The sequence below is a fragment of the Anas acuta genome, chromosome 10, assembly GCF_963932015.1.
Source record: "Anas acuta chromosome 10, bAnaAcu1.1, whole genome shotgun sequence".
NCBI lineage: Eukaryota > Metazoa > Chordata > Aves > Anseriformes > Anatidae > Anas > Anas acuta.
In genome coordinates, this window is record NC_088988.1 from 11,563,846 (window position 1) to 11,578,190 (window position 14,345).

The 14,345-nt window shown below is 42.7% G+C and overlaps 1 protein-coding gene across 5 annotated transcripts; it reads right to left on the bottom strand.

Moving 5' to 3' along the window:
• Positions 1-750: 750 nt before the first annotated feature.
• On the bottom strand, positions 751-14,329 carry PSME3IP1 (proteasome activator subunit 3 interacting protein 1). 5 transcript variants are annotated; one of them, XM_068693757.1, is made up of 7 exons: positions 14,181-14,329; positions 11,754-11,899; positions 11,475-11,573; positions 8,489-8,611; positions 4,743-4,875; positions 2,670-2,734; positions 751-1,519 (listed from the first exon to the last, which is right to left on the bottom strand). In XM_068693757.1, exons 2-7 carry the CDS (start codon positions 11,881-11,883, stop codon positions 1,302-1,304), a joined length of 768 nt encoding a protein of 255 aa, XP_068549858.1. In that variant the 5' UTR covers positions 11,884-11,899; positions 14,181-14,329; the 3' UTR covers positions 751-1,301. The 5 variants fall into 5 exon arrangements, with proteins under 5 accessions (XP_068549858.1, XP_068549860.1, XP_068549857.1 ...); XM_068693759.1 differs by having other exon boundaries at positions 11,754-11,894; positions 14,181-14,261; XM_068693756.1 differs by lacking the exon at positions 14,181-14,329 and adding an exon at positions 13,751-13,829 and having other exon boundaries at positions 4,743-4,871; positions 8,485-8,611.
• Positions 14,330-14,345: the final 16 nt, after the last annotated feature.

Here is a 14,345-nt window from a genome sequence, read left to right on the forward strand (position 1 = left end):
TGGGAAAGTTTAACACGTGAGATAAGGCATGAAGCCCTTTGGCTTTCACTGCTTTTATCCCATCTACTGCCCTCCACATCGCTTAGTGTCACACACACATAACTGCCCTTTGATATACACAACAGTTGTATTCACTGAAGCTCATACACTTCTGAGTCTAGTAAGCAGAGCAGGACTGCCGTGAAGGAGACTGTCATAAAGACATTTCCACCTTTGCGCACTCAAGTCCAGCTGTTCCAACCCACCGACTTCCCACTAGTGCTACGTGCATGCAGGGATGAAGAGGAAGGACCCTTGCCCCTCAGACTCGACGTCTTGCTCAGGTCTGTCTCCCTCATCCACACCACCTATAAACCATGAGAAGGTTTCTTAAATGCAACAGAACTTCAACAGCTGCCTGCCTTGTTACTGGAAAGGATGATGGAGTTCTCCAAATTGTGCACAGAGGTTTGACTGAACTGGGATATCCCACCCACTCTTGTACTCACACTTCAGGATGCTCTGGCAGAAGAGCTGAATGACTTTTCAAGCACTGATGCAGGAGCAATGGGCTTTGAGTAGAACAGCCAACGACAGATTCTCTGAACTCATTCAGAACAAGCGTTTTGCATCACTGTCTCTTCATTTGTAGGAGGCTGGCTTGCACTTCTCTTGTACAGCAGCAGTTTGAGGAAGGGGCTGGCTGAGTAGAGCAGAAATTACTTAATGGAATGGGAACAACTATGAATGGCACGAGCCAAAGTAAAAAAATGCATTCAGAATGTCTTTAATCATGTAACACGAAAACTTCTTTACAGTGTCATGGCAATCTACACTTCACCATCTGCTTGATTTTTGTTCTGCCCCCATTTCTCAAATACAGAATAAAAATGACATTTTAAGAACAGAACACATGGCCGTTTCTACAAGACTTCAGTGCTTCAAGTGAGTATTTTTTTTTGCCTGTTAGTCTTGTATAAACCTCTTAGACCATCAGAATTCTTTCCTTCCGTAAGAATTTTAAAAGATAAGGCGCTCTCCTCCCTACTCCCAGACCTTAATTGCATTTCAAGGTGTGCCTTCTGGTTTAGGGTGGCAGCCTTTCTACCTCAGGCTCAGTATGAACCCCAGAAATGGAAAGTTGGGGAAGAAAAAAAAATATTTAACAAAAAATAAATTCAATGAGTTATTTTAGAAGTATCTGAATGTATTAAAGTTGAGAGGTTAGCTAGAAATATTATATCTGGGGCAGAAGGATGCATCAAGCATCCATCAGGGCTTTGGAAGATACTCTGCACTACATTACACACGGAGGGATTTTGTTATGGGCCATCAAAGAAACTGTTGCTACGAAAGACAGAAGAGACGATCTTTCCAGTGGAATTAATAGTGCCTTCGCTATCCGAGCTGGACTCCGAATCGCTGCTGCCCGAGTACGCGCCCAGGCCAGGCAGGATCCCAATGCAGACTGCTGCTGAGGGACAGTGGACCGTGGAGCCTCCCACTGAGCTGCTCCCCAGGGGAACACAGGACGGTTTTTCTGGAAGAGAGGTACCTCAGTCAAAAACAAGAGTGCATAAAATATCTATATCTATATATATGTATATTGTTTAATCAGCCCAGGAATTGCTGCATGCTATTACCATATCAGTGGATGATTGCAGGATTTAATTAAAGCGTAAGGCAGCTTTACACTGCACTAAAGCTATCCTGACAGGAAGGACTTGCTACCTCAGGAGATTTTTTTTTTTTTTCATCATAGTTATGCCCAGCTCTACGCTGGCATTACATATTTTTATTCTAAAGTTGTCAGTTTGATGGTTGTCAAATGCCAAACCCACCAAATAAGAATAAATAGCTCTGCTTTGTGTAATAGATTTTTTTTTTCTAATATAACAGCATAGTTAGGAAAGTTTCATTCCAGTGCTGTGCAAAGTCAATGTCTTCCATCTTCCACAGCTAATTAATTTTTTTCCAGTGTTCTGAAAGTTTACTGAACAGAAGGAGATTCAGGAAGTGCATTGGGTTGTCATTACACAACTGCAGCTCACCCTATTTGTGTCAGAGTACCTTGACAGCAAATCAATTGCTGCCCTGACAGCTAAGACTGAAATGCAACTTAATTTTTCTTCCTAGCTGCTCATAACTTTCTGAAATAAATTGGTTTCGGGACGGACAAGATCTCTTTGTAGCATGAGGAGTTAACAGTGGAGGTGTACAAATACACCAATTGCTGTGAAGAGGAAGGCAATGATCTGTTCTCCACACCTCTGGCTGATAGAGAAGCACTCGGCTCGTAACGCAGCTAAGGAGACTCCTACGAATTTATCAGGTAAAACACTTTAAGGGTAAAATCAGTTCAGCATTAGAATAAACTGCCTAAGGAGGGTGCACAATCTCTGTCTGTGGAGATTTAAGAGCAGCTTAGACAGTTGCCTGTCAGAAATGGTTTAGGCAGGGGACAGACCAGTAACCAGCAGAGGTTCCTTCCAGCCTTACTTTCTACAAAGGCTGTCAGTGCCTATAGTTACCATTTCTACTGCTTTAGGAGGTAACATGCCAACCAAAGTCTGTGCTGCCTGGCATAATGAAGGAGCAGAAAAGCAAATCCTCTATCAGATTTAACACTAAGTCAGTTGCTGTTCAGCTGAGAGGCAGACAGCTTCCCGACTGCAGAAACCAGAACGTACCTTGATTCTTTTCTTCATGATCAGTATCTAATTTCAACCTCTTCACGCTATTCCCACCATCTGAACTGTGGAAAAAATAAGAAATCGTCTTGTTCCTCATAAGCAATCATTTCATTACTGTGAAGTTAAAAGTCACATTTTCGCCTCAAACACTACAGTGAATTCCAGCAGGGTCCCCTGGCACCATCACCACTGCTAACTGCTGTGAACTGGGGCTCCTCGGGGAATATGGCAGGATCCTGGAGTCAGCACCCTCACTGCATGTACCCTCTGCTCACCCAGGAAATAGAAACACGCCTCTGGGAATCCAAGCCAGCCCTCTTTCCCAGTAACCAGAGCTAACTGCAGGACTCCTATGCAGAGGGAAAACCCTAGAGGAGATCAGGAATGACTACATGAGTTTCGACCACCCCACGTAATGAGGGTTGACAGTAGCAAGCAGACAATTACCACACTTGCAGGTCCAATGTCTGTACTTCCCCTTCCAGGGTTTCTTTCCCTCAGGCACGTAGAGACCCTGTTCTAAAACATCTAGAAATCTCACACCCAGTAAGCTTTTCAGCATTTCTCAGACATGTGCAGTCTGACCTAAAAGTATAAGGGTGACCCTTTTGGTTCCAAAGCAGTGCTTGGGGAAGGGAGCATTATTTGGGCTTCTGTCTCATCAGAGCTTCTGTAGCTCCTCCTTGTCACTGCCCAGTTTCTCTTTCATCCTCTTGCACGTTCCTGACTCTAAGCCATCCATATAAACAAATGCTTCCCAGCTTCAGCTGTGATGAACTGAAGTGATGAAGTACCAGCATATTTGTATTGTGTATGTATTAACTCTTTTCTGTCCCTGTCAGGACACGAAGTCCAGGTGAAAGGTCAGTCTGTGCAGGGAGGTTTTATTAGTAAAAGTCCTGCGCAGGCAAACTACAAAACTCTGAGAGCAGATGTTGAATTCATGCTATGCCCGGTTTTGGCTAGTTTGCAACGGAAAATAAGACAGCAAAAATAGAAAGAAAGTCTGTGATGGCACTGACATGTCACAGCTAAGATGCTCTCTCCAAATAGATGCCATCTGCAGGCTTTAGATGTGCCATTAAGCACACACCATCTCCTTCCCTACATCCCACTGTGTTAAGCAATAGTAGTTACAACAAAAAAGCATTGTTGGCTGCTTTCTATCACTTAGGTTGTTTTGTTTTTGTTTTCCCCTCCCCCTAAAAAAGCCAAACTACCCAAACCCCCATAGACTTAGTGTAGAAGAGCTTAACTTCAGTTTTCACAGACACGCAAGCACTGCTGTACTGGTAGCTAAACATTACTCTGTAACTGAAGCTTCTAAAATAATCTCTCATTCTCTGGGACAGATTCAAAATCAATGCCTGAATTTCTAGATGTCAGATTTGTTTTAAGTACTAGATGATTCGTCCGGGAGAAATAAGTCTGGTCCCAGATGCCTAATTTTAACACAACCCATAGCACATCAGCAGCTGTGTTTGCAGGCTAAGATCAAAATAGCAAACAGATCACACAGCCAACTGCCGTTCCCTCTGGGAGGGAAAGGGTGCTGATGCATCAGTGCATGTCAGTGAGGAACACGGGAAGTTTGTCTGATGACCTTGGGATTAAATTGCTGCACAAAGTTCTTCTCTCACAATGTACATCCTCCCCACGCTGCTCCCAGCAATAACTAAGATAATAAATTTTCAACACAAATAACATAGGTTGATAAAATATGCAAGTCTGAGTCAAATTGCACGAGTGGGGTTAACACTGATATTTTCAAAGAGTTGTAAAACAGATTGCCTCTAGGAACCCATAGCAGGATTGCCCAAGCCTGGCAGTCTAGAATGAAGAGCCTACCCACTTGCTTTACACATGCTTATCTATTTGAATTGCCTCATGTTTCTCCAACAGTTTGTGAGAACCTATGGAAACAAGGCTGGTCTTTTCTTGTACCTCCCCCCTTTTTTCTTTAGGGCTAAGGTTCACACCTCATTCTCTGGAGGCAGTTTTGGCCTGCCTCCCTTTACACTGCTAACTAGGTTCCCATTCCTCATGCTTTTATAGAGGTGTGAAACTAACCTTCTGTGTTTCACAGCTCCTGCCAACAGCTTTGCCTGAGAGAATTTGTTCTTGTTTTCCACTGACTTCATGGGCAATTTCTTCTCAGCTTCCTTCTTTGGGTCCATACTGACTCCCACTTTGGTGAGAGTGCTGTGAATTAAGGGTTAAGGATCAACCAGGAAGGAAAGGAGAAAACAGACACTTTCTCCCTGACATACTTAGCCAGCACTGCTGACAGCAGCAAGTGAAGTTCATTCACATCTCCTATCAAAAGCAAGTTATTTGTAATGTCATTTAGCTGGCACATTCAGTCAGGACAGAAGAGACTTCACCCTCTGTGTATCAATACCAGCTCTCCTCTCAAATACCCCCAGGCAGCAGATTAGGAGCTGCTGTTCAGGAGTCAGAAAGGGCAAACACACAACACATCCAGCACCACAAATGTACGTTGCCCTGTCTTTTCCTGAAGGTCTTAGGAAAGAAACGAGGTCAGACTGGGCCAAAAACAAAAAAGAGAAAAGGGCAATCCAGTACTTCCCCCTTCAATCTAGATCAACCCATTTGTAATTCAAATTTGCTGCTCCGATCCCTAATCCTTAAAAAACACTAAATAGTAATACGTGGTCTCAGTTTCAATGCTCAAACCTCTCCTAGGCTGAACCCAGCAGACTTCAGCCTACCAAAGCGAGACAGCTGAACTTTCTGCATCAGTATTTATCAAGATAACTTTTCAACCCATCTCTGTAAGAGTCACAAGGCTGCCAGTAACAGCAACCTCAAAAGGAAGGAGACAGATCTGATTACGGGTGCACGTGTTCGAACATTCACCCAAAAGACTGCACGTAGCAAAGGAAAGTTAAGCTAATTTAAAAGGGTATTTGTTTACACCATTAAATCTAGCTTTCCACCAGTTTATTCTCTGACTACAATTCCATCGACCAGCCAACATAACCACAAGCCCCGAGTTTCACAGGTGTGTCCCACCTACTGCACATAAATGCTGAATGGTGAAATTTCTATTTATGGACCATATAGTTAAGGTCACAGCCCTTTCAACTCCCCCTCAACATCTGCAAATTAAAAATCAACGCCTTGTTTTGAAGTGGCACACTCAAAGTCACCAAACACTTTTAGATTTTGCTTACTTGATTTTCCTAAGGATACAGCAGCAACCCAGACTGTTCCCTACCTCAACTAACCTAACTCTCCTCAGCCCAAACCAGACTGTTCCAATGCCTATCACGGCACAGGAGTGCCATCCTGTGGCTATCAGAAGCAATCTGAAAGCGCATTGTGTCAGAGTTTGATGTTGCAATACACGATTCCACACACCGCAGCTTTCAACTTCCACATTTAAGTTAATGACCATATTACAGTCTAATATTGCACCACAAAAGCCTGATTGACAAACCCAAAAACTTTTAAGAGAGAGATCTACAGGCTTTTCACTTCTATCCAGGATGCCATTCTCCTAATACTCCTGATCTACCAGAGACAGCACGTTTTAAGAGACTTTATAAGTACTGCTGTCATTAACGGATGCAACACTTTACCTAGCCAAGAAATGTCTCAGGAGAACTACATTAAAAATAAACAGCTCAATCAAATATCATCTGCATTTAAAAAAGCTGTCCTACAATAAGGCCTGCTTCTTGGAGGGGATTTCTACACTCGGGATATAAGACAAGATGCTGCTCTCAAACACTTATTTGAACTGGCTTAAAATAATCAATCTTTAAATGTTTAAACAGTCAGACCAATGCTGAAAGGGCAGGGTAAGGAGCAAAATAAACCTAGTTATTCATATAAGAGGAAGCAAAATTCCCATGCATCCATGCACATGAACTTCTTATGCCTGAGAGTGCATTAAAGTATTCCAAGGCATGTTTAGCATTAAGATGTATGGTTTCATGATTGTCTGACCTTAAAAATGTAGGGGGAAAAAGAAAGGAAAAAGCTCTGTGGTACAATATTGATGTAGGTTTTTACTATGGAGTTAATGCCTCTGGGTAGCTTAAATTGGATCTTTTACCAGGAAAATGACCATATAATCAAACCCATTGGGTTGACATTCCATTTACTAGTTTGGAGGAACTCCTGCACAGTGCCTAATGACCCAGCACATTTAGCAATGCCCACTGCATTCTGTCACCATGGTGATAAACCAGTAGTAAAAGTCTACACGTGCTCAACGCTGAAAAAACACCTTTTACATTTTGAAAGAATGCCACCAAAATTTTTAAACCCACACGCCATTTTGCAAGTTGCTCTGGAGGTGCTTGCAATATTATGTTTAAAAAAGTCAAAAGGAACAAGTTAATGAATGGGAAAAACTCAGCTTCTCACAAAACGAGGTGACTATAAAGCATCCTCTCTCTCTCCCTCCAGCCCATTAGCAGTAAGTCCTACAATTTACAGCAAGACTTTGGATACAAAGCTGGCTGATTCTACTAAGACTGCAAAGATTGAGGTTCAGTATGCATGTACGTCTGGAAGAGGCCCTGCTCTGTAAATTCAGGGATCAGTGTATTATGTGGCTAATTCAAGACAACAGCAGATTCCTTCTGGGCTGGTATGGTTCACCCCTGGATGTATGTGACCTAACTAGAGCTGTCAGCTGCTTCCACAGCACGATCTTATACTGCACATCCCTGCATTAGCCAGACCCGCAAGCAACTGCCACAGAACCTAAATATATCCCATGAATACCCCATCAGCAGATCCAACAAGCCAAGGAAATATGCCAAGTCCATCAGCCAACTATGGCCTACTTCTGAAGTTTAAAAAAAAAAAAAAAAGTAATTAAAATGCATCTGTATTGACTTTTCATAAATGAATTTCTTTGTAGCATTGGTGCTATTTCGCTTTATTTGCTGAATATTTTGCTCACCTCATAAATATGAGCTGTTTGCTCTTCTTTCAGTCTTCAAACTCTTTCATTTACACTAAAGAATCCTGGAGAACTTGCACTTCGTTCACTGATGACTGAAAGCAACAGCTTTCATTAGAAAGCAAAGGAACCATCACAGATGAGGTAAAACCTCATAAAACAGCATTGAGCTCAGCGCAGAGAGCAATCCTAAAATCATTCCCAATGTTCCCTGTTTGGCACTAATTAAAGAAAAAGCACCCTATACTGCTCTCTAGCATGTCTTTGTGAGGAGCTGGCACTTAACAACAAAATGGAACTGGCCTGTTCTTAGTACTGCCTAACGTCTGTATTTCCCAGAGCAGCTGAACCTCCACAGCCACTGCCTTCCCTGAAGAAAGTCAGTGAATCCACACAGCTGGTTCACTTTCATTTAATTTCTCATCCTGTAGCTACCAGCAAGGGAAAACAAAGCTAATACTTCAAGAAGAATAACAGAAAGAGCAACTAAAATGTTATTTCAAACAGGTACATTAAAAACAGCCAATATGCAGTTGGCTGCAAGACAAGAATACTTATGGGAAAAAAGCAAAAGATGAGAAGCAGTAGGCTTTCTGCCTTTATGTTCTTCTCTTTTTAGCTACGGTATCAGTAAGAAAAAAAAAAGTCAACGGGGAGGGAGAGAGTGGGAAAAGTGTTGAAGACAGAGAGTGGGAATCAAACATTACTGCGGGAGATCCAAGCTACAATAAAAACATTCAACTTTAAAAGGCTATCATTGCTCATGTTCTGTAAAGCAGCTGTATTTATATACAGAATGTGAATGACAGACCAAAACTACAGCCCAGACTCTTAACCCTCTATATATAGCTGCCAGCTATATTAGCAAAGGATATTCTGTATTCATTTAGTTCTTTCATCTCTTCTTCTCTTCGTTGCTTTTCTATTAGCTCTTGCTGCCGAGAAACCTCATCAAGGAAATTTGTCTCATCTTCATCTAAGCCTCTTACCATATTTTCTGAAAAAAGAAAGAGAATGCATATTAATAAACTCAAGCCATCCGGGAAGCAGCCGTTCACCTTGCATCACTTTGCCATTCTTTTAGGACAATTTTCATCCGGCAATTTCAAACTGCGCCGTGAAATTTACCAGCCATACCCTGCAGATGATATTTCTAATATTGTGCAAAATATTCTGCCTCAGCAAAGTCACTGGGAATGCAGGGAGTAGAGTCCTGGGTGACTGAGTGAGGTGTGTGCTCTAGCACTTGCACTGTCTTGCCAAGTAATGGGTACAAACCAGACCCCACAAAGGACAAGCTACCTGCTGCCTTCTCTAATTATGGAGTACAAATACTTTATAGTTAAAGATACTGGATGCTAACAAGCCCAAACTCTTAAACACTTCTACAAGAAAAACCACAACAGACTAACACAGTTCAGCCACAACACTATTACTACAGAGAATAGTAAGGCAAAATGTTAGGAGCAGTATAATACTATTAAACTTGCTGATACAGTTTAGGAAAATTGATGGTGTTTTCACAAAAGCAGCCTTTTCTTAATGCTGAAATGTTATTTGGAATAAGTTACACGAAACAAATAATAACCACATAAAGTAATGATATAATTATTGTTTTGGTTTCAGACATGAAGTTTTAGGCTGTCTCCTTAGAGTCTGTTCTTAACCCAGTAAATGGAAAAAAACACATTACTTCTTCCCCAAGATCTCACCTCCAATAAGACGTACATTTTCTTAAAGCAAACAATTATTTACTTAACTGATGTTGATGCCTGTTACAAACAAATAAATAGACACCAGACAATTCTTATCTTCCTATTAAAATTGAATTCTCTCTAAACATGCTACCCTACTTTAAGTAAATGCTACTGCAGCAGGAAGGTCTTTCACTTTGATCTGCAAATGCTCAACATCTCCCCCATCAAAATGATTTATTTAGAGAGGTAGTAAAAATTACTAGTTAGAAAGACCAAGTCTTGCTGCTTGTAGTCAGTCTGAGAAAACCCAAACCCAAACACCACCTTGTATTAAATTTCATAAGAGGATTGTTAGGCCTTTACATGAGGCAGATATGAGGAAACATATCATTACATGAGGAAACAATTAATTTAGACATGCCTAGGCTGGTAGCAGTCAGATTTCTGGTAGACAATTAGACAAGAATTGCTTAGTCACATCACCAAAAATGACCTGGATCAAACGTTACTGAAATAAAATCTAAACTCTCCATTTGAAAAAATTCTGTGGGTACAGTTGAAGACTTTAATGCAGTGATGCTCCTACCCGTACTTTCCATTTTTCACCACTAAAAACTACAAAAGAAAATTAAGAGACAGGAAATGGCTTCCATTTATCATTATTTTGGTTACCATCAGTGTTCAAAAAGAAAAATTGTTAAATAGCTTTTCAGAGGATACTCCTATTATTTTTCATTTAAAAGACTAAAAAATGTAAAGATAAACATTGGAAGACATTCTTTCAATACTGAATAACCTAGCAAAGAGAACTGCTAGTAGGCATCCCTGGATTTTATCTACACAAAAGGATTAAAGTTTGTGTTTAAACAGACACAAGTATTAGTATTAAGGTGCTTCTCTCCTATGTCGCGTCATCAGTTCTGACTGATGAGAATGCAGGAATGTAAAACTTCTTCCCTACTCCACTAGAATTCCTATAGATATAGAAAATATTTATGAATGTTTTATGGCAAAATCAGAGACAAATCTTGTCACAAATGGCCAAACTGGTTTGAACTCTGATGAGGTAAACAAGTGATCCATAATGCACCCATCACTGATCTTTAGGTAGCTCTTCCCATTTATTTTCTCCCAAAGAAATTTGGATTCTGAGGTGGTTCCAAAAGCATCTGCTACAACACTGGCAAGGCTGTTACAGTAATTAGTAACGCACTTTACAGCATCTGCGCCACCAGGGAGCGTTACCTCACAGGACTCAAACATTTTGCCATCGCTAGAGGTTAAGCATAGTTTTGTTGCATCCCAAACACATAATCTCTAGACAGAATCCAGTCCTGCAAAATGGAGCTTAAAAAATACAATAGCTTGAGAGTAAGGATTCCAGCTAAAGAACCAGAATTGATCAGAACCCACCTTAAAATGGAGTCCCACAGTATCATCCTCATTTCTCTTTAGATAAAGCCAATAGCTCCCTTTTTCCCCAAATGGTTGACTAATAATTTTCTAGTTCTCATTACCATCTTTGTATTCATCAGCACATATACAGGTGATACAAAGCAAAGGATTTTTCTGTAAAACTAGAAATTCAAACATCAGTAGAAATTAGGTTTTCAATTCACTAGAATTTCAATATCTACTTTTTGAAGAATCAACTCCTGTATATTTACTTCTTCCGAACACTAATTTTGAGCCTCAAATCACTCAGTAAACTTTGAGTCACCTAATTATGGATAGGAAATGTAACACCTGTTGCAACAGATTTTTATTTTTTTTTATTGATTCAAATAGGATGGTCTTGTGTTAAAGCATGAGTTCAGGTCACAAAACCACACTGCATTGCCACTTCTCCATGAATTGGCACCAGAGCTTTTTTGTTTTCTTTTGGTTTACATGCAAAATAAGCCTCATATTCCAGACTTTACAGGAATGCAGCTTAAAAAAGGCAACCGACTTCTGAGTTTCGTATGTGTGCAGTGCTGTCTTGGTGCATAGAACAATATGTTACCTGCAGGAATATCTTTGAATACTTTCCTCAAATCTCAGTTTCCCTCTCAGAGAGGGACAAGACATGCAGACATGTCCCTTAGATGCTGTATACAGTTGCTGCACAGAAAACATACAGTGAGCTAGGTTTTGTTCAAAGTAATAAATATTGGTGCTTACTGAATTTAAACTGCTCCTCAAACTCCTGCTGCTTCTTTTCTCTCTGTTCCTGAAGTCTTTCATACAATGAACGTGGGTCATATGCCTCCTCTGGGCATTCTGTAAGGAAGGAGCAAATCAGGAAATTAGGTGATGTGTAAAAAAACAACAGCTCTTAGTTTCTTCATGTGAAAACCTTTTGAACTTGTACAATACAAGCTACTACTTTTACTTCTGTTCTCCGTGTAAGTGAAACATTCTCTGATCTCTTTCCTTCAGTTATTAAAATCTATCCGATACCTTCCGGATCTTCAGGTTTTCGGACCTTTTCCCATTCCTCTTGCCTTCTCTTTCGCCGCTCCTCTAGCTCCGCTTCAGATACAAACCTCTTGTTAATCACAAGGTCGGCAGTACCATCTCCCCCATCCATTGTGGAACAGCCTGTCCTAAAAACACAACACGACATTAGGACACCCCCTGAAAAGAGACCCGCTACACTCAGAAGGTTCTTTGCAAGAGAAAACAGGTGGAGGCTAGAAACTAAACACGGAGAGCACTTGATACTGATTGGTAACGAACATTCCTCAGCTGCACATCTGCTGCAGGGGCTTTTTAGAAGCAGGGACATGAACAGTATACCACAATGTAAAGCAGATATTACTACCACATTCTTACACCATAGTCCAAAGTCTCAGAGGCACACTTTATAGTCAAATAAAATTAGAGGATGAATAACAACTGCAGCTGGCTGAAGACAGTAAGTGCCGACTGAGATAAGCACAAACTGCGTGAGTGATAGCACCTAAGGCTGATGGCATCACCTATTACTCCTTCTTTACTCTTTCTGCTAATTACATCTTTCCTGTTAGTTGCCTGCCTCAGGCCACCTTTCCAGAAGTCCTATTTCAATGTAATTTTCCCCACACCGCCTTGGATTTACCTTGTTTAAAAAATAAAAATAAATTTACAGAAAACCACATCCCTGCTCCTTTAATTTCAGTTCTTGTACCCCTCTACTCCACGGAAAGGATATGACATTTGTTACATTCGCTCATCCTGTGAAAACTTGAGAAAGCTTGCCTATTTTCAATTAATTCAATACATGAACATATTTCACATTTCTAAGAGCTTAACAGTGAGACTTCAGCAATTACCAACTACGCTTCCTAATCTTCAAAAGCACCCTGCAGCTCTGCATCAAGCAGACTGTGCACATCATCCCTGAAGAGCACATGGACATGCCCCAGTCCAAGCCCATCCCAGGCACAGCTGCAGGCACCCTCCCGTGCTCCGACAGCTCACCAGCAGAACGCAGGCAGTGCAGAAAACAAATTTGTGAAGCAGGGTGCCTGGAGCCAGACCTGCCCACACTGCACTGGGGGAGCTAGCAGGGAGCAGGGTGTGAGACCAACCTGTGTCAGCTCTACAGTGCTCAGCAGGTGAGGGAGGGAATTCCCTTGGGCTAAAATGCGGCTGGGATTAGAAATCTGGACAGACTCTTCACATGCTGCACCCCCTTCTCTGCTTTGAGCTCCTGATACCCAAGGACTAGGCCCAGGGTGGAGATGCACCAAGGAATCAGCCTAAGAAAGAAACACAAGGTCTTAACACCCACAACCCCAGGATGAAGTAAGGCCAAGCTGCTTGTGCTACTCAAGTGGCTCCCGACGAGATTTGTTTTGGCAGCTCCATGCTAAAAACTAGAGGAGGAACAAAACTTGTTTCTTACATCACGCCCCTGTACACAAGCACAATATAAACGCAGCACCAATAGCTATTCAGCCAAAGCCATGCTAACACCGCAGTTACTGTCCAGTTCCTTCATATTTCCCTGATGTAACTTCAACAAGTACCTCAGGACTACAGATAATTGCCCCCCGCACTGCTAATTACTGTCCATTTCGGACCTCACCCTGCTTGCATTTCAGCGCTGGAAGAGAACCCAGTCCATTTATTCTTCCAGGAAGGGCGGGATGCAGTAACTCAAATAATGGAAGGAACCAGTTTACCGCCCATCTTCCACACCACAACAAACCCACTCCAGCAGAAAGCAGTCCTGAAATTCTCACGAAAACTGACACTTCTGTGGGATATTGCTTGCAATACAAACAAAAAATTGAGATCTCAGAAAGCCAGGTTGGAGCACCGTACAAATACTTGCTAGAAGCGTGATGCATTTTTAAGGTGGGAATTATCAAAACGAGACTAAAAAGGATTTTCTTTTAAGAAGTGGGGCAAGGAAGGCCTGACTGTGGGGTGGCGATTTTCCTTTTTTTTTCCAAGTATCTCACAAATACCTGCTACTAAGATGGGTCCAGCTTCCAGAACACATATAACGCTTGCTCTTAGAGCATCACTTCTGACAGTGGCTGGAACTGGAAACCTCTGGAGAACGAGAAGGTTCGATCTCCCTCCTGAACACAGGCCCTCAGCACAAGGCTTCAAACACCGCACAAACAAGGCAGCCCGCATTCCCACTCACCCCACCTCACCCTGCCCGTTTGGACAGGAACCCAAGCGCTCTGACAGAGCGGTGACAGCGCCAGAGAAACGAAGCGCAGCAGCCCCCCGCCGCCCCGGCCCCGCGCCGCCAGCCCCGGGCAGAGCCTCACAGGGCCCGAGCCTGCTCCCACCCCCGGGGCCTGCTCCCAGGACCGCTCCTCAGCGGCCCCGCGCCCCGTTCCCGGCCCTCCCCCCCCGTTCCCGCTCCCGCCCCCGTTCCCGTACCCGTGCCCAGGCCCCGTCAGAGCGAGCGGCGCGGCCGAGCCCCGAGCGCCGCCATGCAGCAGGCCCAGCCCCCCCCCACACCCCGAGGCCCCGCCCCTTCCGCCCCCAGCGGCGGCCAATCAGGGGAGCGCTTCCTGAGGCAGAGAGGAGGGAGGGGGGCGCGGG

Excerpts from the sequence above, each read along its gene's own strand:
- PSME3IP1 (XM_068693756.1), bottom strand. The coding sequence starts at position 13,785 with ATGTGTTCTGGAAGCTGGACCCATCTTAGTAGCAG. Across the intron at positions 11,900-13,750 it reads TGGACCCATCTTAGTAGCAG|GACAGGCTGTTCCACAATGG; the intron begins GTATTTGTGAGA and ends TTGTGTTTTTAG. Across the intron at positions 11,574-11,753 it reads AAAACCTGAAGATCCGGAAG|AATGCCCAGAGGAGGCATAT; the intron begins GTATCGGATAGA and ends CCTTCCTTACAG.